At 41.6% G+C, this 26,538-nt stretch overlaps 2 protein-coding genes across 2 annotated transcripts in view; both read left to right on the top strand.

The window, feature by feature from the left end:
- The window catches only part of Alpha-man-iib (alpha-Mannosidase class II b), a 198,541-nt gene that overhangs the window by 58,817 nt on the left and 113,186 nt on the right, over nucleotides 1–26,538 (top strand). The gene's annotated exons all lie outside the window — the stretch shown is intronic.
- LOC143153038 (uncharacterized) lies at nucleotides 1,605–25,680 on the top strand. The gene is made up of 5 exons (XM_076323785.1): nucleotides 1,605–1,631; nucleotides 1,704–1,781; nucleotides 1,906–1,995; nucleotides 2,094–2,266; nucleotides 25,262–25,680. Exons 1-5 carry the CDS (start codon nucleotides 1,605–1,607, stop codon nucleotides 25,335–25,337), a joined length of 444 nt encoding a protein of 147 aa, XP_076179900.1. The 3' UTR covers nucleotides 25,338–25,680.

Below are 26,538 nucleotides of genomic sequence, written 5' to 3'. Positions count from 1 at the left end.
AAGTATCTCTACATCGATGCGTGCACCTGTGCGAGGCTACATGGTTGTTATCTCGGTCGATTCGTTTATTGAAACGCGCGACAGAATTAGACCTGTAGCTAGAACTTGTCTACGACGATGTGTAATTGTGGCGATCGTTGACGCTTGGGATGAAAGTAATCAACGTTGTATTTTACCGTATTGTCCCATTGTTTCTATTCTGTGATCAGAAGTTAACAGTCGTGATAATCGATGACTCTTGGGATCGAAGTGATCGGGATTGTACAAGAGTTTCGAACTGGATAGCTACCTTCGTCGAGAATCGAAGTCGTCAACGTTGTATTTTACGTCCAATTGTTTCTATTCTGTGATCAGGGATTGTATAAGAGTTTCGAACTGGATAGCTGCCTTCGTCGAGAATCGAAGTCGTCAACGTTGTATTTTACGTTCCATTGTTTCTATTCTGCGATCGGGTATTGTATAAGAGTTTCGAACTGGATAGCTGTATTTTGTCGTCGATTTCGGTGTTATCGCTGATCTATCGCACCTGACCGAAGTCAGGTCACCTTAAATTGGCGAACGACGGGAAACGAATAGAATATACGCACCGCCAGAAAGTATACGTGGACTGTCAGGTGACTGTTGACACGGTACAGGGACCGCGAGTTACGCAAGCGTCGTGTCGCGCCGTCATCAACATCACCTGGCCAGTCAGTCATTCATGCAGCGCGCGTTCGCGTTCGCGTTGGACCAGGCGTCGGCTGTCCGCGTTATTTTCGTCGGGGATACACTATTTCCGTTGGGGTAGCACCTAATCGAGTCTACCGAGTGCGATCGTCTCGCCTCGAAATCGGGTCGAGCTTGTTTTTAAACAAAATAGAACCAAGCGAACGAGAATGGACGAACGATTAAAAACCGATGCGATCTTCTCTTAACGGGAACAGGTGGTTTCGTAAAAAAAGAAAAAAAAGGTGAAGGACCGTTCGCCAGGGCTTGCGTTGCAACCCTTGAACAGTGGACTCACCTTTGAGGACTCTTGGTTCTCATTTTACGAAGAAAACTTTCAAACAAGTTTTCCCCTCTATCCGTACCATCCAGAGGTTGTGAATCTCGTCGACCGTATCAACGAGATTCAATCGATGCGAGTTTCGATGGTTAAGACACTTTACCTAGCGATTTAGATAGGGGAACTCCGTAACTCTGTAGCCTGGATCGGTCCAGGAGTGGAGGATCGAAAGAAAATGGGAACGATGCTGGTGGAAATCGTGACGGTACCGTTGTAATTCTAACTCGTAATTGTAACTCATAATTGTAACTCGTAATTGTAGTAATCGGTTCGAGTAGAACCTCAGCCGATGTCTTCGATCTCGTCTTCGCGGCGGTTAACTTTTCAATTTCTCGGTAACTCTAGCCTAAATCGGTCCAGAGGTAGAAAATCGAAACAAAATGGGAACGATGTCGGTGGAAATCGCGACGATATCGTTGTAATTCTAACTCGTAATTGTAACTCGTAATTGTAGTAATCGGTTTGAGTAGAACCTCAGCTGATGTCTTCGATCTCGTCTTCGATCTCGTCTTCGCGGCTAATCGTCTAAATCGGTCCAGAGGTAGAAAATCGAAACAAAATGGGAACAATGCTGGTGAAAATCGCGGTAACGGTACCATCATAATTCTAACTCGTAATCGTAACTGTAGTAAATTACTGTAGCAATCGATTCGAGTAGAACGTCAGCCGATGTCTTCGATCTCTTTCTCTTCGCGGAGCTTTAACTCGTGAATTGGAAGCGCGTTCCCGAGCAACCGTAACCGATTTCACCTGACTGTTCCTCGAGAACGGAGAGCTCGTCGCTCGACAATGGTAAACAAAATTCGTGAAGCGTGTGTACGCGTTAGGTGTATCTCTGTTTATCGAGTGGTGAGACGCAGCGAGTAGAGAAGCGTTCGGAAGGAGCCCACGACGTTCGATTAAGAGCGACCGATCGAATCTCGGCGTGCGTCATCAGAGCCGCGGAGCCGGTGCCAGCTAGAGCAACAAGGACAGGGGGAGGAGACGCGTTTACGCGCGGACTAAACGCAGTCTGGCTGTGCACGTCGGTGTCGTTGGTCGGTGTTAGTTGGCCAGATTCGTAGGTAGGTTGTCTGGCCGATGGCCTTTCGACCCGAGCGCAGTTTTACTCGCGAGGAGCGACTGGTTCGTTGGTCGCGGTTCCAGTGCCAACACGAGTGCCATTCGCGTTCGGAATTCGTCGTCTATGGGAACAAAACGATCTACGATGGACGTGAGAGGGTACGTTGATACGACAACGGTGGATTTCGTACAGGTTTCGAGGTACAGTGTTCGATCGATCACGCAGAAGTCGGTTTCGGGGAATAATCGAAGACACTCGGTAGCCGGAGATTAGGTACTGGCTGACTTCAATCTTCTACGTAATCGACGTTCCGGTTTGTATAAGATTGCAGGAAGTTCCTGTGATGTAACCCCGTGTCTAACCGAGACCGATGTCGCGATGAACACGGTGTATCTCTGACCAGCAGTTCGGTCAGAAACGGGTCTATCAATCATTAAGAGGATTAGGGGACTGTTTCAAGTGGGTGGAGCAAACTGGTTGGTAAGATAGTTGGGGAAATTGTTCCTAGAATAAACTTAGAATTGTTAACAATGATGGAATGTCCAGAATGAGATTATATTTAGTGAAACTAAATATAAGCACTCTTTCTCGGTGAACATGGTGCATCTCTGAACACCAGTTTGGTCAGAAACGGGTCTATCAATCGTTAAGCGGATTAGGGACTGTTTCAAGTGGGTGGAGCAAACTGGTTGGTAAGATAGTTGGGGAAATAGTTCTTAGAATAAACTTAGAATTGTTAACAATGGTAGAATGTCCAGAACGAGATTATATTTAGTAAAACTGAGCACTCTGTCTCGGTGAACATGGTGCATCTCTGAACACCAGTTTGGTCAGAAACGGGTCTATCAATCGTTAAGCGGATTAGCAGACTATTTCAAGCAGGTGGAGCAAGCTGGTAAGATAGTTGGGGTACGTGAAACAGTTCCTAGAATCATTACCAATGGTTCGGAACGCAATTCACAATGACCAGTTCCACGAACGTTACAAACTTTCTTATTCCTCGATCACATGGTAATCTATCCCAAGTATCTATCCCAAGTATCCTAAATAGACAGAAGTTTGACAAATGAAATAAAAAGGTATTTCAGATATCGACTTTCTTCTACTTCGTCTCGTAAAAGGCGCGACTATTCCGCTGAAAATCTGTATCGAGATCGAACCTATTTATACATATTTCATGATTGAACGTTGTCTGGTATTCTTTTCAGTTGCTTTTCCCGATAGTTTCGTCAACCCGGTGCAACATCGGTAGCAAATTTATCTCACGGTGCGACAGTTGTCGTCGCGATACGCGCGACAAGAAATCTCGCGACATTACCCGGGCACTAAAACGCGAGCTTCTCCCCATCAGACAGCAGGATGTCGGTCGCGTGGACGAGAGAACTTCGCTCGTCCAACTAGGGACAAGTAATCGACACTCTCGGTGTATTTTGAAACGGTTACGATCGCCCCTCTTCCCCCCTCGTCCGTTTCCAGTCTGCATTCCGCTCTGCTTTATGCTCTGCATTATCGTTCGACTTCTCGGTGAAATCTCCAGAACGTTTCGTTTTACGAGCGGCGTAGCAGCCTCGAGCGTCTGTTGCTTTCGCGCTTCTTGGGAATTTCTTCCTCGCGGGAGATCGTGCTTTGTTCGAATCGCGATTGACTCCGCCTTTGAGTCGCTTTTCTTTCATCCGGCGAGGAATCGAGTTGGCCGGGAAACGGTACTCTTTCGGCGTCACCGACCGCTCATTTTCTTGCGTATAAATGAAACTCGCGGCGCACGATTCTTCGACGCGACCTATATACCGAGGATTCGTCGCGCAAAAACAACTCGAGGACTCGGTGTAAACATTTCGCGCGCGAAACTCCCTTTGCGAGAAAACGACGCTCCAGCGAGCAAGCGAGCAAGCGAGCGAGCGAGAGTTCGCGGTGAGAGCGATTCGATCGACCGGTGTACCTTCTGTTGTAAAGTTCAGATTATAATATCTACTTTATTATAATAGTATCTAGTATCTAGTAGTACAGTAATTGTATATATAAGAATACAAAGTTCGAACAAACGCGTATACAGTGATACGTCTTGATGTGAACGACGACAGTGTCGTGTAGTCTTTCTAAATCTGGACTTGGAACTCGACTGAAAAGAAAAGCCAAATGGAGAAACAGTCAAACCCTTGACCGCGTGGCGGACGACCCTTCCGCGCCAATACAAAGACAGTTCTTAAAACTAACACCATCTGGCACCCTTAAGATCGTTGTTGCATTCATTCCAACACCTTCGAGTACGATTTTCTCGAGAACTAAGACTCGAGGAAAGAAATATTGTCGAACGTTCTCGTTGTGTTTCGTCGCGTACGATCGGCTCGCGTTTTTTTTCAACGAATCGACGATGTTCGAGATGTTGGAAAGAAAGATTCGCGTTACGGTGTGCTCGGTCGATGGAACAACGTCGAGGTTGTCGGTGCTCTCTTACCTTGGAACGCACAGGGACCGTTAATTCGCTGGGAAAATAATTTCTACGGGCATATTGGTCCGACAGGGCCGTGGAACCGCGTTCGGATGCCTGTCCCGTGGCTACGTTTGTAACGGAGACAAAACGCACAGTTTTAGCGGGAATGGGCGATCAGGGACGCCATTTGTTGCCGCGCAAGAATGGTTCGGGCAGCTCCTGAAAAACGACAGTAATCTCACCAAAAAGTATACATTCGTTTCGCGACGCATTAACCTTGCCTTCGTTGCCTCTCTTCTACTCGATATACCATCGAATGGAAATACGATAAAATTGCTACCGAACATATATATATATATATTTATTTATATTTATATATTATATACATACATGCAGTACATAGTGCGTGTATAATATACGTTAACCTTGCCTTTGTTGGTTCATTTGCACTTAATATACTATCGAATGGAAATACGATAAAATCGGTACCGAATATATAACATTGATTTATATTTATATATTATATACACACATACAGTACATAGTGTGCGTATAATATACGTTAACCTTGCCTTCGTTGGTTCATTTGTATTTAATATACTATCGGATGGAAACATGGTAAAATCGGTACCGAATATATATATTTATTTATATTTATGTATTATATACACACATACAGTGCATAGTGTGTGTATAATACACGTTAACCTTGCCTTCGTTGGTTCATTTGCACTTAATATACTATCGAATGAAAATATCATAAAATCGGTACCGAATATATGTATATTTATTTATATTTACATATTATATACACACATACAGTACATAGTGTTCGTATAATACACGTTAACCTTGCCTTCGTTGATTCTTTTGCACTTAATATACCATCGAATAGAAACATGGTAAAATCGATACCGAATGCATATATATTATCGATATTTGTGTATTGCGCGCACAGATATCGCACACAGTGTGCGTAGAATAGGTACATATTTTGGTCATACGTTTCTTCGTATTTTTCGTTTCGTTGCGAGGGGGCAATAGCCGATGAAAACGCGTTTCGCTCGATACGCCGATTTCTGTATCGAACTTTTTATCGCGAGGAGAGCTCTGTCGCAAAGTTCGCGAATCGTTCGATGCATTTTCGATGCGGCGAAAAGTCGATGCTGTTCTTGATTGTACATCGCTCCCCGATTCGAACTCCGAATGCGAACGAAAGCTCGTTTCGCTATGTTTCGTTCGAGCTTTAAGGGTAATTCCCTTTGTCGAATTCAACGGCGATTTTACCGTATTTCCATCCGATAGTTACGGACTAATCCTATCGACAACTTGTAAGCTACGAGATCGTGCAAATTTTAAACGCTACGTAAGTTTTTAACGAAACAATTTTTCCTTCTCTCTCTCTTCACTTTTTTCCGTAAAACATCGTAATTTACATCGGGTTGCTCCGAAAGTCATTTCGTTCTTTTCGGTGAGAATTAAACACGTTTTTTTTTAGAGCGTTTAAATATTTCATTAAATTATACATTCTCTATTTTGGAAAACGAAATCACTTTACGAACAACTCAATAGTTTCAATTGCTCGATAGAGCAGTGAATAAAGTAGGAGAATAATAAAATAACGATGTGTAAAATATTTCAAAGGATTAATTTCTCGCACGAATACCACGAGTACGCTAAATTCAATGAATCGACGATTAGAAGGATAAAAAAAATATACAGAAAACGTGATAAAATAACGATATCGCGTATAAACAAAGTTTTCAACCTACGATACATATAGTTATACATTTCTCATTTACCTTGTGGCTGAACAATTTTCCTCTAGACGCGATAGAGCGCGGAGAAACTCCACGCTGAAAACTGAATCGAAAACGTGGAACGGAATCTTCTTCGTTTTCGAGAAACTCGATTTGAACGCAACTCGGTGCACGCGTTTAAGCGTCGTCGAATTTGGAGGATCGATTTTCTCGGGAACGAAACACCGCGTTCCCGGTTCACCGATTATTTTTTCCGCTTTGGAAACGATCGCGTCGCGTGTTGTATTATTTTCCCGAAAAAAATTAACCGAACGCGTCGAACGCGACACGGCGAGCGAGTAAAATTGGCGCGTGTAGCAATTTGACGTAGGGGGGAAAAAAAAGGAAGGAAAAAAAGAAAAAACGATACGAAGAAACGATAAAAGGGGGAAAATAATAATAAATAAGTCGACGATCGAGAGAACGGTAAAAAGTAGAAACAGGTGCACCCGGCGTCGGTAATTGAAACGTTAATGGACGCGGGGAAAAACCGTGAAAACCGTGGAAAAAAACTGCGGCCGTGGAACGGCGCGGGAGAGATTTTAATATTATCGTTCGAGAGAGAAAAGAGAGGTAGCGGAGCACGAGCGTCGATCGTTCTGTCGCGGAGAATTTTAATCGATGTTTCCGGATTGTCGTTGCAGCCTGCACGTTGCACTTTTGTCGCCCGTAATTTTCACTCTACCGACCGTTCGATTGTTGCCACGGGAATGCATCGTTAGGCCGTTCATTGCGATGCCATTATTTTATTATTCTTCCTCTTTATTTTCTGCTCCGCTCGGGCTTAGACGCGACCTTCTAATCGTCGATTCGTGGAATTTAACGTACACGTATTCCTCTTGTTGGAGAAACCAATTCTTTGAAATATTTTACATCGTTATTTTATAATATTATTCTTACTTTTTATTTTCTGCACTACTAGGGCTTAGACGCAAGATTCGTCGAATTTAACGTACACGTATTTCTTTTCTTGAAGAAATAAATTCCTTGAAATATTTTACTTTGTTATTTTATAATATTATTCTTGCTTCTTATTTTCTGCACTACTAGGGCTTAGACGCAAGATTCGTCGAATTTAACGTACACGTATTTCTCTTGTTGAAGAAATGAATTTCTCGAAATATTTTACATCGTTATTATATAATATTATTCTTGCTTTTTATTTTCTGCTCTACTCGGGCTTAGATGCAACCTTCTAATCGTCGATTCGTTGAATTTAACGTACACGTATTCCTCTTGTTCGAGAAACGAATTCCTCGAAATATTTTACATCGTTATTATATAATATTATTCTTGCTTTTTATTTTCTGCTCTACTGGGGCTTAGATGTAACCTTCTAATCGTCGATTCGTCGAATTTAACGTAAATGTATTTGTCTTGTTTGAGGAATGAAGTCCTCGAAATATTTTACATCGTTATTATATAATATTATTCTTGCTTTTTATTTTCTGCTCCACTGGAGCTTAGAGTTCGGGAAACGAATTCCTCGAAATATTTTACATGGTTATTTTATTATTTTCCCTCTTTATTTACTGCTCTATCGAGCCTCTATATTTGGAGGTAACCTTGGAACTATAAATTTTATAATTTCAACGATTCGTCGACCGTATTTCACTTCTATTTATCTCGTTTCGAGAATAAATAATCCTCCGAAATATTTGATATTAATGACAAACTATGAGCAAATTCTCGAATAAATTACTATCCAACCCTTGTACACCGGTTGGAATAATATCGCTACCGTTGTTCAAATCAAATTGACGCGCATCGGGAAAATGTGATAATATTAACATAAATTTGATCTCCATCTAGGATAAATAATATATTACAAATACAGAACGAGTAATTACATAAACGTAACATACTGTCGTTTATACGGAAAATGAATTATTTTTTTACATTACGGTTTCATTGAGCGTGAAACACTTATTCAAAATTTTGAGCAATAATTTGTTCCAAGCTCGGAGAACTCTGTGCTCCTTTTACGATGATCTCCATCTATGATAAATAATATATTTATAATTAAAAATACAGAACAAATAATTACACAAACGTAACATACTGTCCTTTACACAGAAAGCGAATTATTTTTTTACATTACGGTTTCATTGAGCGTGAAACACTTATTCAAAATTTTGAGCGATAATTTCTTCCAAGCTCGGAGAACTCTGTGCTCCTTTTACGATGACGGATGATTCCTTGCTGTCTATTTTGAGAAACGTATGTTCCACCTATCGTTGCGTGGTAAACAGTGAGAAAAATCACTTCTGTTTCCTTTGAACGAATTAGTGTCCAGACACGATCGGACAGAGAAACGTGAAGAACTCCAGAGGGAGAAGGGACGGGACGCAATCACTGTGTAACGAAGACAACAAGGACTTCCTGCATACTTACGAGGCATGCGCTACCGGTAATCCCTCTCTTATTCCATGTACAGGGTGTCGAAGAAGAAACAGCCTCGAGAACTCGAAATCGACCGATAGTTTCCTGCACCGAAAATTCCCCGTTTCGTTGCTCCGTTTCGTTCGAAGAGAATTCAAAGAAAATTGAAAACACTCACCTGGTATCGTTGCAGCGTACTCGAAACACTCGCCTAAAAGTTTTCTATTTTCCAACTCGTGCGATACTTCTGTAGGTAAACGGGATTCACGAGCCGGTGACGCGACGTTGTGGAACTCAGTTTCGCGAAACTGCCAAAAATAACGTCGCGCGTCTCGCAAGTTGTCAAAGTAAGTTACAAACGTCGTTCAAGTTGATAGCGGATCGTGGTTTATTTCGAGAAAACGGAATTCGCGATCCGTTCGCTCGATCTCGTAACTCAATTTCACGTCCAGGCCGAAACTGATGGAATATTTCCTAAACGGACGCTAAGTGGAAAGCGTTTTCGGATCTTAACGGATAATTCTCATCGGTTACCTTGTCTTTCGTTCGAGAAGAAACGTTCAATTCCACTTGGAACGATCGACCAGTTAATAAGAGCGAGAAGTGACTCGTTCCAACGTTGGTAACTCGCAGAAGGTAGTCAAAGTAACTTGCGCGTAATCCGAACCGAATCTAGGCCTACGGCGAACCAGTTCTCGGTGTGTGAAAATCCTCCGTTGATTGGAATAATATGAAAAGACCACCCGAGTAGACTCGAGCTACCGACCGATTCGAATCCAGCGAGAGGAATAGACAGAGAGCAGCTCGCAATTTTTCATTTCGAAGAAGGAAGGCTTGGACACAGAACGGAGGGATTTTCTCGTCGAATGGCGGATATTAGCTTCGTCGACGTCGTCCTGAATGCCCTAACCGGGCTGGACGTAGGGGTAGGTGTTTGAAAAAAAAGAAAAAAAATGTTCCATCGCAAACACCGGTCGAACTTCAAACGATTCGGCCCTCTGGTTCGTGTTCGGGGCGACTGAAAAGCAAATCAGCCGCCGCGGCCCCCTACGTTCGTCAAGCCTATACACCGGGTGACTCCGAAACCTCCGAGTTCTTCTCTAACGTCGTTCCATATTCAGATGTAATTACTATAGATACACGCTTTAATTTCCATATAACTTCACCGTGCTGGCGATTTTCGGCCTTAAATTCAAACTCGATTCCCACGCCGTGAAATCGAGGGTAGGGGAATGTGTGCGCGCGCGCAGCACCGTCCAACCTCTCGCATTTGCAAAAGAAACGAGCAATCTAATAAAAAAGGCTCGCCCATAACGCCACGTGTGTACACCCACCTCGTATGAAAAGTAACCGGTTTTATATTCAACCGTGCGACGAAAAGTTCGTAAACTCGTAATTAGAATCGGCTGGATAATTCGATTCATCGAGAGGCGGGAACGGGGAGGGAAGAGGGCAACGTGGAACGATATACGCCGATGCACAAAATTCGGAATAAATTTATCAGACGATGCGAAGGCCTGACGACGATCACTTTGAGACGTCTGTGGACATCTATACGGGGTGTCTCGTTCGTAAAGCATACCAGATACTTCTTTTTGTAAAGTAGAACAAATATATTTGTCGCGGTTGTGGAAGAATGAAAAACGTTGGTGGAGATTCGTTAGAAAGATCTCGATTTAGGATGTTCGTTTTACGTGCGGTGTACTCGAATCAGATTCTTCTCGTTGAAAAGTATTGCACTCGTATTTCGTCCCTGTTCAGTTTCGTATAGATAACTCTCGTGGTTCCGGGTGCGAGATGCTATCGGAGAAGCTGGAACGAACTCGCGAGATATTTCAACGACGTTAATTACAGGAATTCAACATCGATGGATTTACCGTTTGCAATTGGCAAAAGTGCGCGTTGTTAAACGAAAAGTTTCACAATTGGACGGAAATTCCGGGTTCTTCGTTTCGCTCGTTCGCGCGTTCACCGAGTTTCGGTCTTCTCGCGTTAACAGACACCGGAAGAGAAACAGTATCTTTTTTCTTTTTCTTTTCGTTGTGTTTTTTTTTTTATTTTCTTCAAGCAAGGGGGAACACATCGATACCCATGGGAGAGTATCGATAGGAGCCGCGCGAGGATCGGCCCTTTTAACGCTACGTGACTGCTCGGAAATTCAAGGAACAGCGCGCCGCGAATTAAGTAAAATCGTGGCTTGTTTCTGGAGCTTTATCGCGGGATTGGCTCCGAAATCGAGATCGTGGCTCGTTTTCTCATCTCGATGGAGCTCGATTACCGGCCCACCCGGTCACACTCAATTCTCCGTGGATCGCTACGGGTCTCGTTTATCCGTTCGTTTTAATTTACGTCGCGAGCGGAGCGTCGTTGCTTAAACCAGTCTTGTACGCTCAACGTTCGAAAAAATTCATTTCCTTCTCGTTTCTTTATTTAGGAGCTTTAACCGTTGGAAATAGAAGTTTTGAATCGTTGGATCGATATTTGAAAAATCGGTGAAATTATAGAGATTGAAACGCGACACACGGTTGTTCTACACTGGACGTTTAAAGAAAGTAATTTTCTTTCCGTTTCATTATCTAGAAGTTTTAACCGTTGGAAATAGAATTTTTGAATCGTTGGATCGATATTTGAAAAATCGATGAAATTATGGAGATTGAAACGCGACACACGGTACACTGAACGTTTGAAGAAAGTAATTTTCTTTCCGTTTCATTGTCTAGAAGTTTTAACCGTTGGAAATACAATTTTTGAATCGTTGGATCGATATTTGAAACGCGACACGTGATTCGATTGTTGTACACCGAACGTTTGAAAAAATATCATTTCTTTCCCGTTTCTTTATCTCGAAGTTTCAATCGCTGGAAATGAAATTTCTGAAATTTGAGAAATCGATGAAATTACGAAAATTGAAACGTAACTTTTGGGTGTTTTACAAGGGAAGTTCGGGAACTAGAAAATTCCCGATTTCCCAATTTACCGCAGAAACGTAGTTCGAGCCATGTTAATAATGTAATTATTTTTTATCGCGACGTTGCGTTTCGTAAATGTTACGTTTCCACATTATCGTAAATATTTTTCAACCTGTGGAAGATACGGGGAAAAAGTTTCCCGATTTTTCACCAAGTTGTAAGATATTGAGAAAAATGAAAGGAAGAAGAAAGCAGCTACGTCGCGAAATATTTACGAACGAGTGTGCAAAGTTTCGCGAAAGTATTATGAACGGTGTCTGAAAAAAGAGAGAAAAATTATTCATCAAAGCGCGGTTCTTTTTAACGTTCGAAAGTGAAAGATTCCTCGTAAGGTTTGGAAGATTTGGAGCAGATAGTCGTCGAATGTTTCGAGACACGAGCCCTTCGATTGTCGAAGAACGTTGTAATCGAGAAGGACATTGTCACTGCTGGCTCGAGCTTAAACTTGATCGAACGGCAATTACGTTGATTGAAAGGCCAACACGAGCGTGAGAACTCAGATCGAGTGCTGTCGTGAAGTTCGTCTGACTTTACCCACCGATTGGACCGCTTCATTCGTGTTTCTCGATGATAAATTTCACGGGAGATCGATCAACCGCGAGAGTATCCACGATCCTGGTCAAATCGAACGAAAAGGCGCACTATAGTCGGAAATACCAAAACGTTGTCCCAATCCTTTCACATTTGACTTATTTCTACGTGTACGAAGATTTCTCGGATCAAGGAAAACGATTTTGCTATTTTCGCGTTGTGCATCGGATAGATCGAGGCTCGATGGAAAATAATCGAAAACGTGTATTCTCTACAAAATGAGATCTTTCTTCTCGAAAGATACAGTTTTTTTTAAAATTTGACATTGTACAATTTTATTTCGTCAATTTCGTAACGTCAATTCTATTTAAAAGAAGTAGAATTCTATTTTTAACGTCAATTTTACATTTATGAGTTCTTCATCGACGATCAATTTTCATTCAACGTATCGTATCGTTGCTCTCAATATCGAAGACCACGATTCAATATCGAAGACCACGAATTTTAATTTTCATTCGTACATTAATCGAACACATCGCCGATTTATCTTTCCAACGTTCCACGACTGAAATATTTCAGTTCGCGATTTAAAAAATTATTAAACACACGAACGATCGTTTTTCGTACTTTTATCGGCGAGACTCCACGGAAATATTCCTGACACGGTATTAGAAAGTATTCGAGAAAATACTTGAATAAATAAAAGAAACAAATCGAAAAATAATTCGAAATACAAATAAGAAAACAATCCAAAGAAAAATCATTCGATTCGGATAAAATAACGCGTAGCTAGATAAAATAATTTACCGAAGATTCTTTCACAAACTATTTATCCGTAATAATGTTCAGGTTCTGGTCGAACCACGTTCGCGGTGTACGCGTACGTAAACGATCGTGGAATAAATTTCGTTTCTGGAAAACTTTCCTCCTAATCGTCGAGATCGATGTAGCTGCATCAGCGACCAAAGAAATCATTGAACGTCGATCGATATTTTTCGAACTAAATTCCCCTCTCGGTCCACCCTTGAAATTCCGCTCGAGGTGCATCCTGTAGTTGAACCGCGATCACAGAAGAAGAGGAGAAGATGGGGCTGGCCTCGTTGCGCGGGAAATTGCATTGCCGCGTAATTGGATGGCGGATGTTTATGCGAGGAATTACATCGGTGCAGAATCCGCTGCTTCACGACGTTATTACTTAATTCGCGTCGATATTGCTTTTAGCGGTTCACGATGGAACTGTCACCGACCATTATGGAACGATACTCGTGGAACTCGTCCATTAACTCGTGATACAACGGAACACGATTCAGCGGGCACTCGATCTCTTTGAATTTAATCTCGATCGTGTTCTTCCGAGAAATCGTTCGCGGTTGGCGCCAGATTGCAAATTTATTCCTCGAACGACGAACGTTTGAACAATAGCGATTAACTTACGTGAAAAATACTCGATACGAAGAGTATCGAGAGAGTGTTTCACCGTTTACGTTACCGGTGGTGCGCAACTACGGTGAATTTGTTGCTCGAGAAGGAATACGAAAGATGCAGTTCGATCGAATTACTTGCAACGTTGCACAGTGCTCGAAAATCTGGAAGATATTTATCGAAAGTTTCTTCGAATTTCACAATTTCGGTGTACGAAAGAAGGTAAAGATCATCGGTTGGATTATCGTGTACGTATTATAAATTTCAAATGAATTATTTGACCGTTGAACTTTCGTGGCAAATTTCGAGAATCGTGTTACGAGATGCAACAATTTTGTCGACATACGCTCGATCGAACGATCATCCTTTTTAAAATTATTGTCCACGGTATTTACAAAAGATCGTTCTATCGTTGTAAACGAGAAAACTACTTCTATTTACAACGAAGAATAATTACTATTTACAATTCTATACTATTATATTCTATTCTATACTATTACATACTATTAAAATATATACATATTCTATTTACAACGTAGATTAAATGCAGGCATCTGTGTATATACATGGTTGAACGAAATAACAAAGAGAAATAATTAAAACGTTTTTTTTTTTCTTCCTACACGTGTGGTGAAACACCACGAAATATTTCGAAATAAAACTTCGTTCCTCGTTTACGTCGGCCCGGTATTGCGATTCGTGGGCGTGAAAAAAATGACAGTGTATTCCGTTAGTTGACGCCAAGGAGAAGCACGTCCGTCACTCGGGTCATAGATCACTGTGAAACGTTCGGTGAAAAACAGAACTGATGGCTCGGTCGCGTCGGTTTGCAACTCAGATTTACATCTAGGACAAAAAACTATCGTTGTATTCCGATAGCTGGCAGCAAAGAAATGACGTATGCATCAACGGGGCCATAGAATAGCCAGAAACCGTTTCGAGGTAAACGGAATTTATTTCCCGGTCGCATCGGTTCGCAACTCGGATTCACGTCCACGGTAATGGTGACGGTTTACTCTTTCGGTTGACGTTAGACAGGGTGATGCGTGTGCCGCTCGAGTTCTAGAATATGTACCGCGAAATGTCTCGAGAAGAACGGAATCTCTTCTATGAACGCCCCGCTCGTCGAAACTCGTCGAGATTCATGCGCGTAACAAATAATGCACCGCACGCGGTGTTTTATTAGTCGGCGCCAAGGAGTAAATACGCCCGACACTTGAGCCGCGAGTTATGAAATGTTCGATGGAAAACGGAACTTGTAAAACCTACCGGTATTGCTATATCGGTAACTTAAAAAGTACCGGTATTGCTGTATCGGTAACTTATAAAGAGTACGGATACTACTTTATCGGTAACTTATATAGAGTACCGGTATTGCTATATTAGTAACTTGAAAAGTACCGGTATTGCTGTATTGGTAACTTAAAAAGTACCGGTATTGCTATATTAGTAAGTTATAAAGAGTACGGGTACTGCTTCATTGGTAACTTATATAAAGTACCGGTATTGCTATATTAGTAACTTGAAAAGTACCGGTATTGCTATATTAGTAACTTAAAAAGTACCGGTATTGCTATATTAATAATATATAAAGAGTACGGGTAGTGTTACATTGGTAACTTATATAAAATACCTGTATTACTATATTAGTAACTTAAAAAGTACCGGTATTGCTATATTAGTAACTCGTAAAGAGTACGAGTATTGCTATATCGGTAACTTACAAAAGGTATCAGTATTGCTATATTAGTAACTCGTAAAGAGTACGAGTATTGCTATATCGGTAACTTACAAAGAGTATCGGTATTGCTATATTAGTAACTCGTGAAAAGTACGAGTATTCACGGTAACTTATAAAAGAGTACCGTATACTAAATGATCATAGGTGTTTGTAGGTGGAATAATGCGATCAATCGAATCGTAAGATTACAAAGTGTACTCCCGCGTCCGATACCGAGGGAAATACACGCGTGTCGCCATAGTCTATGGAACGTGAGGAAATATTTCGAGATAAACGAAATTTGTTCCCCGGTCACATCGGTCCGCGACACAGATTTACGTCTACGGTAAAAATGACGGTATACCCGGTTAGTTGACGTTGAGTTGAAAACGCGTGTACCACTCCGGTTCTAAAATATTACGAAATTCTTAGAGAAACGCGGAATTTGTTTCCCGGTCACATCGGTCCGTAAGTCGGATTTACGACTGTGACAAAAATGACGGTGCATTCCGTTAGCTGACGCCAAGGAGACGATTCCCGTGTCACGGAAGTGCCAAACCACTGCGAGATGTTTCGTGAAAAACAAAATTTGCGATCCGGTCGCATCGTTTCGCATTTCGGATCCACGTACACGACACCAGCACGGAACTTTTTGTTTATCACCGTCCTTGTTAGCCGTACACATGGAATTCACTACCGCCTTATTTAATTCCATCGTTTGCTTCTAGAATCGTTCGATAACAGAGATTCTACCGTAGTTAACGATACGAAAATTGGTCTCTGTTTTCCACACTGTCGTTCTCGCATACCATAGGCGTACAAATTAATCTTTTGAAAATAAATTGAATACTTGTTCTTCGGGTAACCTTTTGAATACGACGATTTCGAGTCAAAGAAATTAACAATGCTTTTGCCAACCTCTCCGCCGAATAATATCCAAGCGAAAGGAACGATAGTTCGAAGAGACTAGATCCGGTGAATAAGCTGCGCAAAGAGGAACTTGATCCGATGAATCTTACCCTTGATTTCTTTCAAAATTACCACCGATCATTTCCCAAAATTTTTCACAACCTTCTCGCGCAGTCGTGATTTTTCGTTACACGCTTGAATAATTTTCACGCGTTCTTTCACCGTGTACTTTTCCACAATTAATTTCCCATTTATCCAGAAGACGTGTGTCGAGTCTCGAGTCGATCGTTCGAACGTTTCAAAACTAGCGGGAAATTCAAATCGACCGGTGACGATTGGGACAGCCAGTCCCATCCTCTCATCGATCATCCCACGATCAGGGTGTCCCAATCGTCACCGGTCGATTTACATTTTGAATAAAACTGAAACGGTTCGAGTAATCTTGATAATTCTTTTTTCCTTAAAAAATACAAACTCGGGAGTTAATAATAGAACACGATATCTTCCAAACAATCGCCTCAGCTTTTCTTACATACAACCTCTTGTTTCCCCAAATTTTTCACAACTTTCTCGCACAATAACAATTCTTCGTAACACGTTTGAATAATATTCCCGCGTTCTTTCACCGTGTACTTTTCCACAATTAATTTCCCATTTATCCAGAAAACGTGTGTCGAGTCTCGAGTCGATCGTTCGAACGTTTGAAAAATAGCGGGAAATTGAAATCGACCGGTGACGATTGGGACAACCGAAACCTGTTCGTTCCTCCGTAGCCATCCTCTCGTCTCGCATCTGACGATCGCAACGGACACGCTGCGCTTTCCTCCGTATCGTCCCCTCGGGTTCGTTCCAGAGGATAGATTCTCGAAGAAACTAGGGTTCGGCTGGATGGACAACGGAGTTCACCCTCGCGCGAGTCAAAACACCCTCGGGCCGGTGAAACCGCTTCGCCCCTCCGGCTCGTCCCTCTGGCCTGTCTCTCTCGCTTCCTGTTCGCTCGTTTCCACGTGTGAGTCGCGTGCACGGACAGACCGTAGCGTGGATTATATCGGCACATGCGCGTTGGTCTGTCGCGTCGCCGGAAAAGCGGATATAGCCGGCGGCGTGTCAAAACTATTCCGCTCGGGCCGACAGTTTAGTACGGCGTGGTTCTCCGCTCGCGACTCCTCGTTTCCACGGTCTCCGCTCCGCTCTGCTCCGCTCCGCTCGGTAAGGGTTGCTTTTTCGCGTCGGTGAGCCGCTGGTTGCACCACCGCGGTCGACGAAAGTGTCGTTTACGTTCTCTAGGACGATTCACCGCGAGAAACGAATCCGTGAATCGCGACCGTGCCACGTAATCGCCAATGTTTACCACGTTTCTCGATTCGGTTCCACTCGTACGCCTCGGTGTCTTTGTTACTCGCGACGCCGCGCAACGAGAACGTCACGGTTCCTCGCTAGATACCATCGTGGAACAACAAAACGTACCACCGAGTACCCGCTAACCTCGAGGGACAGAGGTAAACACTCGATGTTTTCGTCCGTTCTTCGATCGCTGGAACGACTGTTTACCCGATAACGATCTTCCAAGCTTTCGGGAGGGTTATTATTTATTTACGTAGAAAATCGACGATAGAAAATGCCAATCACGTGTTACACTTCGAAGATCGAATACTATCGTCCGCTCGTCGAATCAATCGGGATGTTTCAACGTTCGCGCGAAAAAAGTCAATTTATGAGTTTCTAACGTGGAAACTATCGGGTTGGGATTTCGTTTTACTAAATGGAGAATATATGATTTGGTGAAATGTTTGTACACTTTAGAAAAATTTTATTTTCTTTTTATCAGAAAAAGGTTAACGACTCGAGAAACAACCCAATAGTTTTTATTTGCTCTCCGATATGAATAAGGAAATTCAATTCGTATTTAAGGTAAGGGTAATTGTATTGGGTTGTTCGGAAAGTGATTTCGTTTTCCAAAATGGAGAATGTGTAATTTGATAAAATATTTGTATATTCTAGAAAAATTGTGTTTTCTTTTTACCAAAAAAGACGAAACGACTCTCCGAACAACCTAATGTTTCGAGTATCGTTTGCAACGTTGTTTGTAGACGTTTTATCGAATTGCGTGAATTTTTGATTGGATAACGATGGATAAAGGATCGAAAGAAATTGTGAATCTTCGTGGTTGTTTCAGTTTCGTATTCGAAGACATTGTTACTTTAAGAAACGTTTATTTTGCATCTACAGAAAATTTCAAGTCGATCTTTCCAGTAGCTTTTGAAAATTGTGTCGAAAATTCCAGCGGTCGTAAATAATACAAGTTTTACGATATTTAGTTTTAGTTAACCATAACAGGATGGTGAAATGCATTCTTCTCTTCTTCGAAATTGTATTATCGTTTCAATGGTCGTGTAAATTTTTCTGTTGTCGCTCGATTGCATTACAATTCTACGAAGTGCATCAGTGACGTGCATCGAATCGTATCAACTTCTTTGTTAAATTTTCGTTATTTTGTACACGTTAATCGAGACATATTTTTATCGGCGAATCGTCACGAGAGAGATCTGTACATGTTCCATCCGGATTTTCAATGAACACCGATGTTATCGGCAATATGGTTTCACTTTCAACGAAGCTTGAAAAGTCACTGTTGTCACCTGCGATATACCTTACGTACCATACTCGATCCATGCGGGGTAAAACGTTTACAACTTCCTTATTAAATTCTAATAGAATTTCGGGAGCCTGTGTAGAAATAATTCAAGCTCCGAAAAACAAAAGTAAAGAAAGAAAATCGGTTTATAGTTTCGTTATTGAATTCTAATAGAATTTCACTAGCCTGTGTAAAAATAATTCAAGCTCCAAAAAACAAAAGTAAAGAAAGAAAATCGGTTTATAGTTTCGTTATTGAATTCTGATAAAATTTCTGGAGTCTGTTCGAAAAAAAGTTAAGCCCACCCCCCAAAAAAAAACAAAAGTAAAGAAAGAAAATCGATTTATAGCTCCGTTATTGAATTCTAATAGAATTTCAGGAGCCTGTGTAGAAATAATTCAAGCTCCAAAAAATAAAAGTAACGAAAGAAAATCGGTTTATAGTTTCGTTATTGAATTCTAATAGAATTTCACTAGCCTGTGTAAAAATAATTCAAGCTTCAAAAAACAAAAGTAAAGAAAGAAAATCGGTTTATAGCTCCGTTATTGAATTCTAATAGAATTTCAGTAGCCTGTTGGAAAAAAGTTCAAGCTCGAAAAAAAAAAAAAAAACAGAAGCAAAGAAAGAGAATCAATTTGTTGAAAAAGTGTCGGGCTCGGATACACCTTTAAATATTCCAGATGTCCCTTCGTTTTCGTTCTCGTCAGTGAACGTTCGCGATACGTTTATCCATTGAATTCGATCTAGACGGGTCAAGGACGAGAACGGAGTACGAAAGGACGACGAGAACAGTTTTGCCAATGATTTATCAAAGTCGTGCCACTCGTCTTGGCAATTTAGCCTATTCGGTTGCGGTTAAACGGAATCATCGATAATCGGTTTTCTCTCGAGAAAACTCGTCTTCTGGATTACAGAGCGAGCAATATTAATTGGCCATTCAAGGTCACTCCCCCCTGTCGCCAACCGCAACAGAAACATCTACTTTTACACCCGTTTACCTTTGTTCGAGAGGCAGTCTGTCGAATTATAGCGCGAAAAGTATCAATTGACCGCTCGAGGTTATTTCTAGAGAGAAATTTCAGAGAAAATTTATAATAAAGATCGTGAACCATACTAGAAACAATATCTACTTCGTTCGCGAAGCGGAAAGACTTCGAATTTCAACGAACTGATAAAATGGTGGGAGTGATCGAATGAGATCATCGTGATCTGTGTGATCATCGATGTGGTAGGGATGTTGGCCTTGAGCAGTCGATTAGTATAGAGCAAACTTTTCCTCGAAGAAAATACGACAACACCAACGTATCGACAATGTGTTCTCCGTGTTCGCTCGATGGGACGATCGGTAGTGTATTTATCAAAAGTGTATCTCGTACAATTGTAATTTCTATTCGACGAGCAAACGTGCAAAAGTGTTTGTTTATCTTCCGCTACGAAATTTTCAACCGGATAAAAAGTTGGCCCGTTTGCGACCACCGTTCCCACAAATCCGTCCTTCTGTGAGCGCGTATCATTTTCACCGGAAGTTTGCGGGTACCCGGGATTCGTGAACAATTGAACAATAAAGGAAACGTAGCGTCCGGCGCGCCGTACCAATTTCGTTTATCATTTTCAACGAGCGTAACGGCGCAGATAAGTGTGACGTTTAAATAAAATATTTCGGTGCAATGAATCGATCGGATCGCGAAAAAAAAGAAAAAACAAAAAGAAAAAACCACCAGTCCACGTTCGGTGCGCCGCGAAGGATTTTAAAATTCAAATCGGTGCGCTTGTTGTTTATGGAATCGTCAGAAGCGACATGCACGAGGAATCGATATTCCAGCCATTATTAACATACGAGTAATTGGTATTGTTCGATAAAACCGCGGGTCGCGATAAATCGAATAGCAATACGGATATTTTCCACGGTTGAAGTTCTCTTCTGGTGTCCCCTCCCCCCATTCCCTCCCCCTCCCCCGACGTCTCCATCGTATGGTTGCTGATTGTTGGTGTTACGCCCGAATTGTTCGGTTTTGTACCTGATTTTCTTTGGCCGCGATAAGCCGATCCGCTCGACGTTTATTAGCATACGATAATTGGCAGCCTGTCCACCGGGTTTTCATGCTTTCCCGGCTTTCCAATTCGCGAATGGAAAAATACGCGCCGTTCGATGAACCGTCACCGACGTGTTTCCACTGTAACCAAAAGATCTCAGAATTTCGGTCACCCGTCATTTTTCGTATTTTCTTCCCACTCCGGGAAAAATAAGTTTCAGTTTTTCCGAATCGTACTCGAAACTGAATTCGCGACACCCTGCGATAGATCGCTCGAGAAGTTTTCTCGCGCGATGAGAAACGGAGATATCAGCTTCGTCGTTTTATTCTTCGAAAGATGGTACTAACGTTTGATGAACGTGTGCGAAGTTTCGTGTAGATCCGTCGACTCGTACGTATATTTACGGTTGTTCGAAGTTGAAGTGTCGTAGTGTTTTGTTTACAATGGAAAAAGAGATCAAAGTTATCGAACGATCTAGTATATGTAGTACCGTATATTTACGGTTGTTCAAACTTGAAGCGTCGTAGTATCTTTTGCATTAAAAAATATTATTCGTTTCTTCGAAAAGAGATCAAAGTTATCGAACAATCTGGTATATGCAGTACCGTATATTTACGGTTGTTCAAACTTGAAGCGTCGTAATATTTTTTTCATTGAAAAATATTATTCGTTTCTTCAAAAAGAGATAAAAGTTATCGAACAACCTAGTATATGTAGTACCGTGGGTTGGGAAATGTCCGGTACGGAACAATTTCACACCCTATAGATCGTACAGTATGTAATTACGTTAATACGTATTCGCTATTTACCTAAAGAAGAGAAATGCTCGTAAGTACGTATAATGTAATAATGAATCACCGTTTAAGATATAATCAATTTAGAAAGCAGTAATCAAACCATTATAAATTGTTACGAGTATCGCACGGTACGAATTATTATTATTATTTTTATTCCACGTGAAAGAAATACGCGTTTATTTACGTACGTAAAGTGTACTTGAAACACCTAAATGTACAAAGAGGCGAGAAACAGTTAAATGATACATTGTGTAAATTTAAACAAAGAAATAAAGAAATTAAACGTAAATGGCGAATTACACGATAAATGATGCAGCGATGGAAAAAGAAATATCTATATTCGATCGGTTCGTTCTCGAACAGAACGCGTTCCAAATATGCGAAACAACGCTGTGAAATCGTACGCGAATAAGACGAAGCGAGATAAGGAATTCAAATTGCGCGCTCAAATTACGCGCTCTTTCCGTTAACGCGAAATTCCATCCGCGCGAGTCCCCGGGAATACCACTCGCTCCTACGAAAAGAGAAATTACGATTCATACGACTCCGAGTTCCCGTTGAATTTTTCCATTTAATCTGAATGGACGGACTCGTGATTCGGTGCACGTTTCCGCGCGAAAGAGGGCCGATTCGAAAATGGCGCGCGTCCCGAGACAACGGAACCGTTCAATGATATTCACGATTGAAAGGAGTTCCGGCCGGTGTAACCGAGGGGAACGTGAAAATTGCGAAAACGGATCGCGACCGGGGCGAACCGGCCGAGAAAATGGTGGCTCGCTCGGCTCATGGAAAAAGGAAACGTTCCACTCGATTCGCGCGCCAACGGCTAAAAGAGAGCCCTGAGCTCTTTCAGAGCTGTTCCACACCTACTCGAAAACCTTCGAGGCTTGAACACGGTCGGTACTGTTTCTGAAACTCTCGCCCGACGCTCCGTTTCCCGCCATATTCCCGCTGGTACCTCGTGGTTCGTGTTCCGGGGTTCCCCAGTCCGCGTCAAAGTTTTTCATACGGTTTCTATCGTACCGTAGCTTCGTACGGGGCTCTTCGTGCTTCGGTTCGTGGAACTTCTTGACTAAGTTAAAACACAAAGTGAGTTTCTCTGTCGCAGAATTTACCGTATTATTCATCGTGTCTGTTATTACGAAAAATTTCAGGTTGCGAAGATACTTTTCTAAAGCAGAAGCTCCCACAATGTTGATGTATACAGGGAGAGACGGTGTTGGTGGTTGTGGTGGTGGTAGTCACGTGACAGGTTACTGCGCCTGCGCGATTCTCCGTAACAGTTCCGCGCGTTCGGTGATTTTACTTCACTCTCACGTGGAACGTACCCTTCGATGTTCGATGTTTCGTGTAGTTTTCGTTGTTTGTATCGGATTGTTTGGGAAGTCATTTCGTTTTCCATTTCACTAAAAAAAAAACGAAATGACTTTCCGAACAATCCGATAACTTCGATGCTTCGATTCCTTGTGGTTCGACGCGAGGGAAAGTTTCATTCGGCGATAAACGAGTCTTCGAGACGAAGGCGTTACGATAAGATTACGCTATCGAACGGACCTTACATAAATGCTCGTAACTTTGTTCCCACAGCTTTCTTTTACTATATACTCTAATATTAAAGTTTCCGTGCTAGATTGTAAACGTTACCGAACCGAAACGATAATGCCCACTATTCTTTCTGCCGATTTCACAATTTATTCAATGATAGGTATTTAGATTTTCTTTCTCAGAAGTAACCGATCTGACGTACAGATGGCGCTAGTTGTTCGAAAAGAACGATTAAGGGAGAAAGTACCGAAGCTTAACTTACGAAGCTTAAGTTTAAAGATCGGCCGTAAGCTGCTATTAACCGGATTGTTTCGAATACTCGATGACTTTTACTTCAGAAATAGGAACTAATTTTATTTCGTGTTCAGTTCGCGTAAATTATTCTCGAATAATCTTCCATTCGCATCTGTAAGCTGTTATTAACTTAATCTCGAAAACAATGGCTATAAGACTGCAAAGAAACACTATGAACCGAGTGAGAGAGAAGTGTTTAAAATGTGTACAAGTAAACTATAAATCAGTCGTTAAAAGTGTTCAACTGTGCGTCTGACGTCTAAGCAACAATGTGTTTTAAGTATTGGGTTGTTCGGAAAGTTATTTCGTTTTCCAAAATGGAGAATATATAATTTAAAAAAATGTTTGTACACTCTAAAAAAATCGTGTTTCATTTTCACAAAAAAAAAAGAACGAAATGACTCGTTTTCCAAAATGGAGAATATATAATTTAAAAAAATGTTTATACACTCTAAAAAAATCGTGTTTCATTTTCACCAAAAAAAAAATAACGAAATGATTTTTCGATGAACCCAATATATTTTCGTGAGTAGATAGACTGACGCTAATTTGCTTTCTAAATGTTTATAGTCGAGTCAAGGACCGAAAAGGTTCGACCTGACATAAGCTGGTATTCTTAAGAACGGACGTTGAACGATGGTGACTTACAGTCGCGTAGTTATCGAGTGCCAGATAACATTGTTTAGAAAACTTAAGAGTTTGGAAAGAATGTCAAGCCAGTCGACGTGGTGCTCTTAAAAAATGGAGTTTCCGTTCATAAAAGGTCTGCCACCAAGTGGAGAAACTAGGGATGGTCTCTGATAAGAGGACCATGAGAAACCTCACGGCACTTACCCCAGAATAGAGACGTTCCGATTCTCGTGGAGGAATCGATTCTCGAATCGATTTTCAATGGAAGCGAATACCGTCGCTGAACAAAAATTGAGCATTACGAAATTGATTTCTTTGATCGCTAACCACGTGATATATTTCTTTGTTATTTATTTACGGATCAAACCTTTGTGTAAAATACCGAAAAATTGTACAGTATCGGTTATAGAAAGCTAACGATCGCGTGAAATAAAATTGAAAGAAAAATAATGAAAGACGAGACAAAATTTAGAAATCTACGAACACGTATACCGAAATCGTTCGATTAGATCTGCATTTATTACAAGTGGAAAACTGATCGTTATTTATCAGCCGTTTGGACAGAAACGAACAGAAGTGAATTTACAATTGGTAAATGTTGCAAATGATCCTTCGTACGCCCCAATAATTTCTACTTTCTATATACCATACATCGGTCGCGTTTTTCGTACTCGAACGGTACGTTCGCCTCTTAATATTTATTCTCGACTATCGAGTGCAAAAAAAAAAACACACACACGCAGCGTCTGTGCACAGGCAAAAACAAAGTTTAAATTCGGTATTTTACGTTAATCATTTTACTTACGATTCATCGTGAATAAAAATCGTAAATAAAATCAGCGATCGGTCAATTGAAACGAATAACGCGAACGAATAACGCTCCGAGTGCATTAGATATTTCATTGCAATCGCTGCAACAACGAAACGAAGCAAATTCTCTAACGTGATTAAATTTTACGAGAAACAAGGACACTTGCTTCGGTTAACGTGACGCGTACACCGATCGCGCGTATGACGCGTGAAAATGAACGAGTTGGTTGTTCTTCGATTTTCAGAATTGGTCCGGCTCGGGACCGTGGAACCGGAAGTGCCTTGGTCCCCGCGTGCGAAACGATCGTCGTTCGGGCGTAGTCGAGGCGAAATCTCGGCGAGAAATATCTAAAAGCGGGAGGAGCAGCCACGTAAATCGAATTAAGGCGTCAAGACGGTGCACGCGTCCGAGGGAGTTTTTCCTGGAGGGAGTTTTTCCACTGTGCTCTATTTTCCGGAGCAGCAGCAGAGGCCGTGTCCTCGGTTCCCCGGCCGCTTCGCCGAGCATATCGAGTGAATCGCGATAAAGCACCCTCGACACGTCTCGTCGCCGGACAAAAGGGCTACACAGACACAGCTTGAATCGCTCGGGACTGATCCCACCCACCTCGTACCGAATCTCATTTTTCTATACCCGTTCTGTTACTCTATTCTCCCATCCGACTCGACGCGGGAAGAAAAATCGAAATCGAAGGTCAACGCATCCGACGATCGACTCTACAACCGGGGGAACGACCTTCAGGAGGATTCTTCGAGGCAAGGTGAGCTTCTACACGAATCTCTACAAATAGAAGCCTTTTTTCGTTTTCTACGAACAGAACAATCACCAAAATGTTAGAAAGTAAGAGAGACACGTTTGCGAAGATTTCGATTTATCGAAAGTGTCTGGTACTCTATTATTGTTGACTTCGTGAACGTTTCCTTCTTGGTATACCAAGGTTTACTCTCTACCTAGAGATACTTTTTAAGAGATCTTCAGTTTTTCATTGTTATGTTGGTTGTTGGTATTTTTGTTTCAACATCGATCCTATCAATCGTTTCTTCGAGGCAAGGTGAGCTTCTCTACGAATCTCTACAAATAGAAGCCTTTTTTCGTTTTCTACGAACAGAACAATCACCAAAATGTTAGAAAGTAAGAGAGACACGTTTGCAAAGATTTCGATTTATCGAAAGTGTCTGGTACTCTATTATTGTTGACTTCGTGAACGTTTCCTTCTTGGTATACCAAGGTTTACTCTCTACCTAGAGAGAGTTGGTTGTTGGTATTTGTTATGTTGGTTGTTGGTATTTTCGTTTCAACATCGATCCTATCAATCGTAACGAACCTATAGAAACCACCATGGTGACCTATTTACCATGACTCCTATTTTACCACGACCCAAACACTCGTCGTTTGTATAATACAATAGTTTACAACGGCTCGCTCTTATAACCGCGTATACTCAACAAGAATATACAATTACGAGAGGTGATATTATTCGATCGATACGCGACAAAAATTGTGATAAGACTAACGACCCAG

This window comes from Ptiloglossa arizonensis, chromosome 12 (assembly GCF_051014685.1).
Source record: "Ptiloglossa arizonensis isolate GNS036 chromosome 12, iyPtiAriz1_principal, whole genome shotgun sequence".
Taxonomy (NCBI): domain Eukaryota; kingdom Metazoa; phylum Arthropoda; class Insecta; order Hymenoptera; family Colletidae; genus Ptiloglossa; species Ptiloglossa arizonensis.
Note: the sequence above shows the minus strand (reverse complement) of the source record. Positions and strands in the feature narration are given on the sequence as shown.

Bases quoted from the DNA above. Each gene is read 5' to 3' on its own strand.
- LOC143153038 (XM_076323785.1), top strand. From the start codon at position 1,605: ATGGGAACAATGCTGGTGAAAATCGCG. The intron at 1,632-1,703 runs GTAACGGTACCA...CGATTCGAGTAG, and splicing joins CAATGCTGGTGAAAATCGCG to AACGTCAGCCGATGTCTTCG. The intron at 2,267-25,261 runs GTACGTTGATAC...TTCGATTTTCAG, and splicing joins TCTACGATGGACGTGAGAGG to AATTGGTCCGGCTCGGGACC.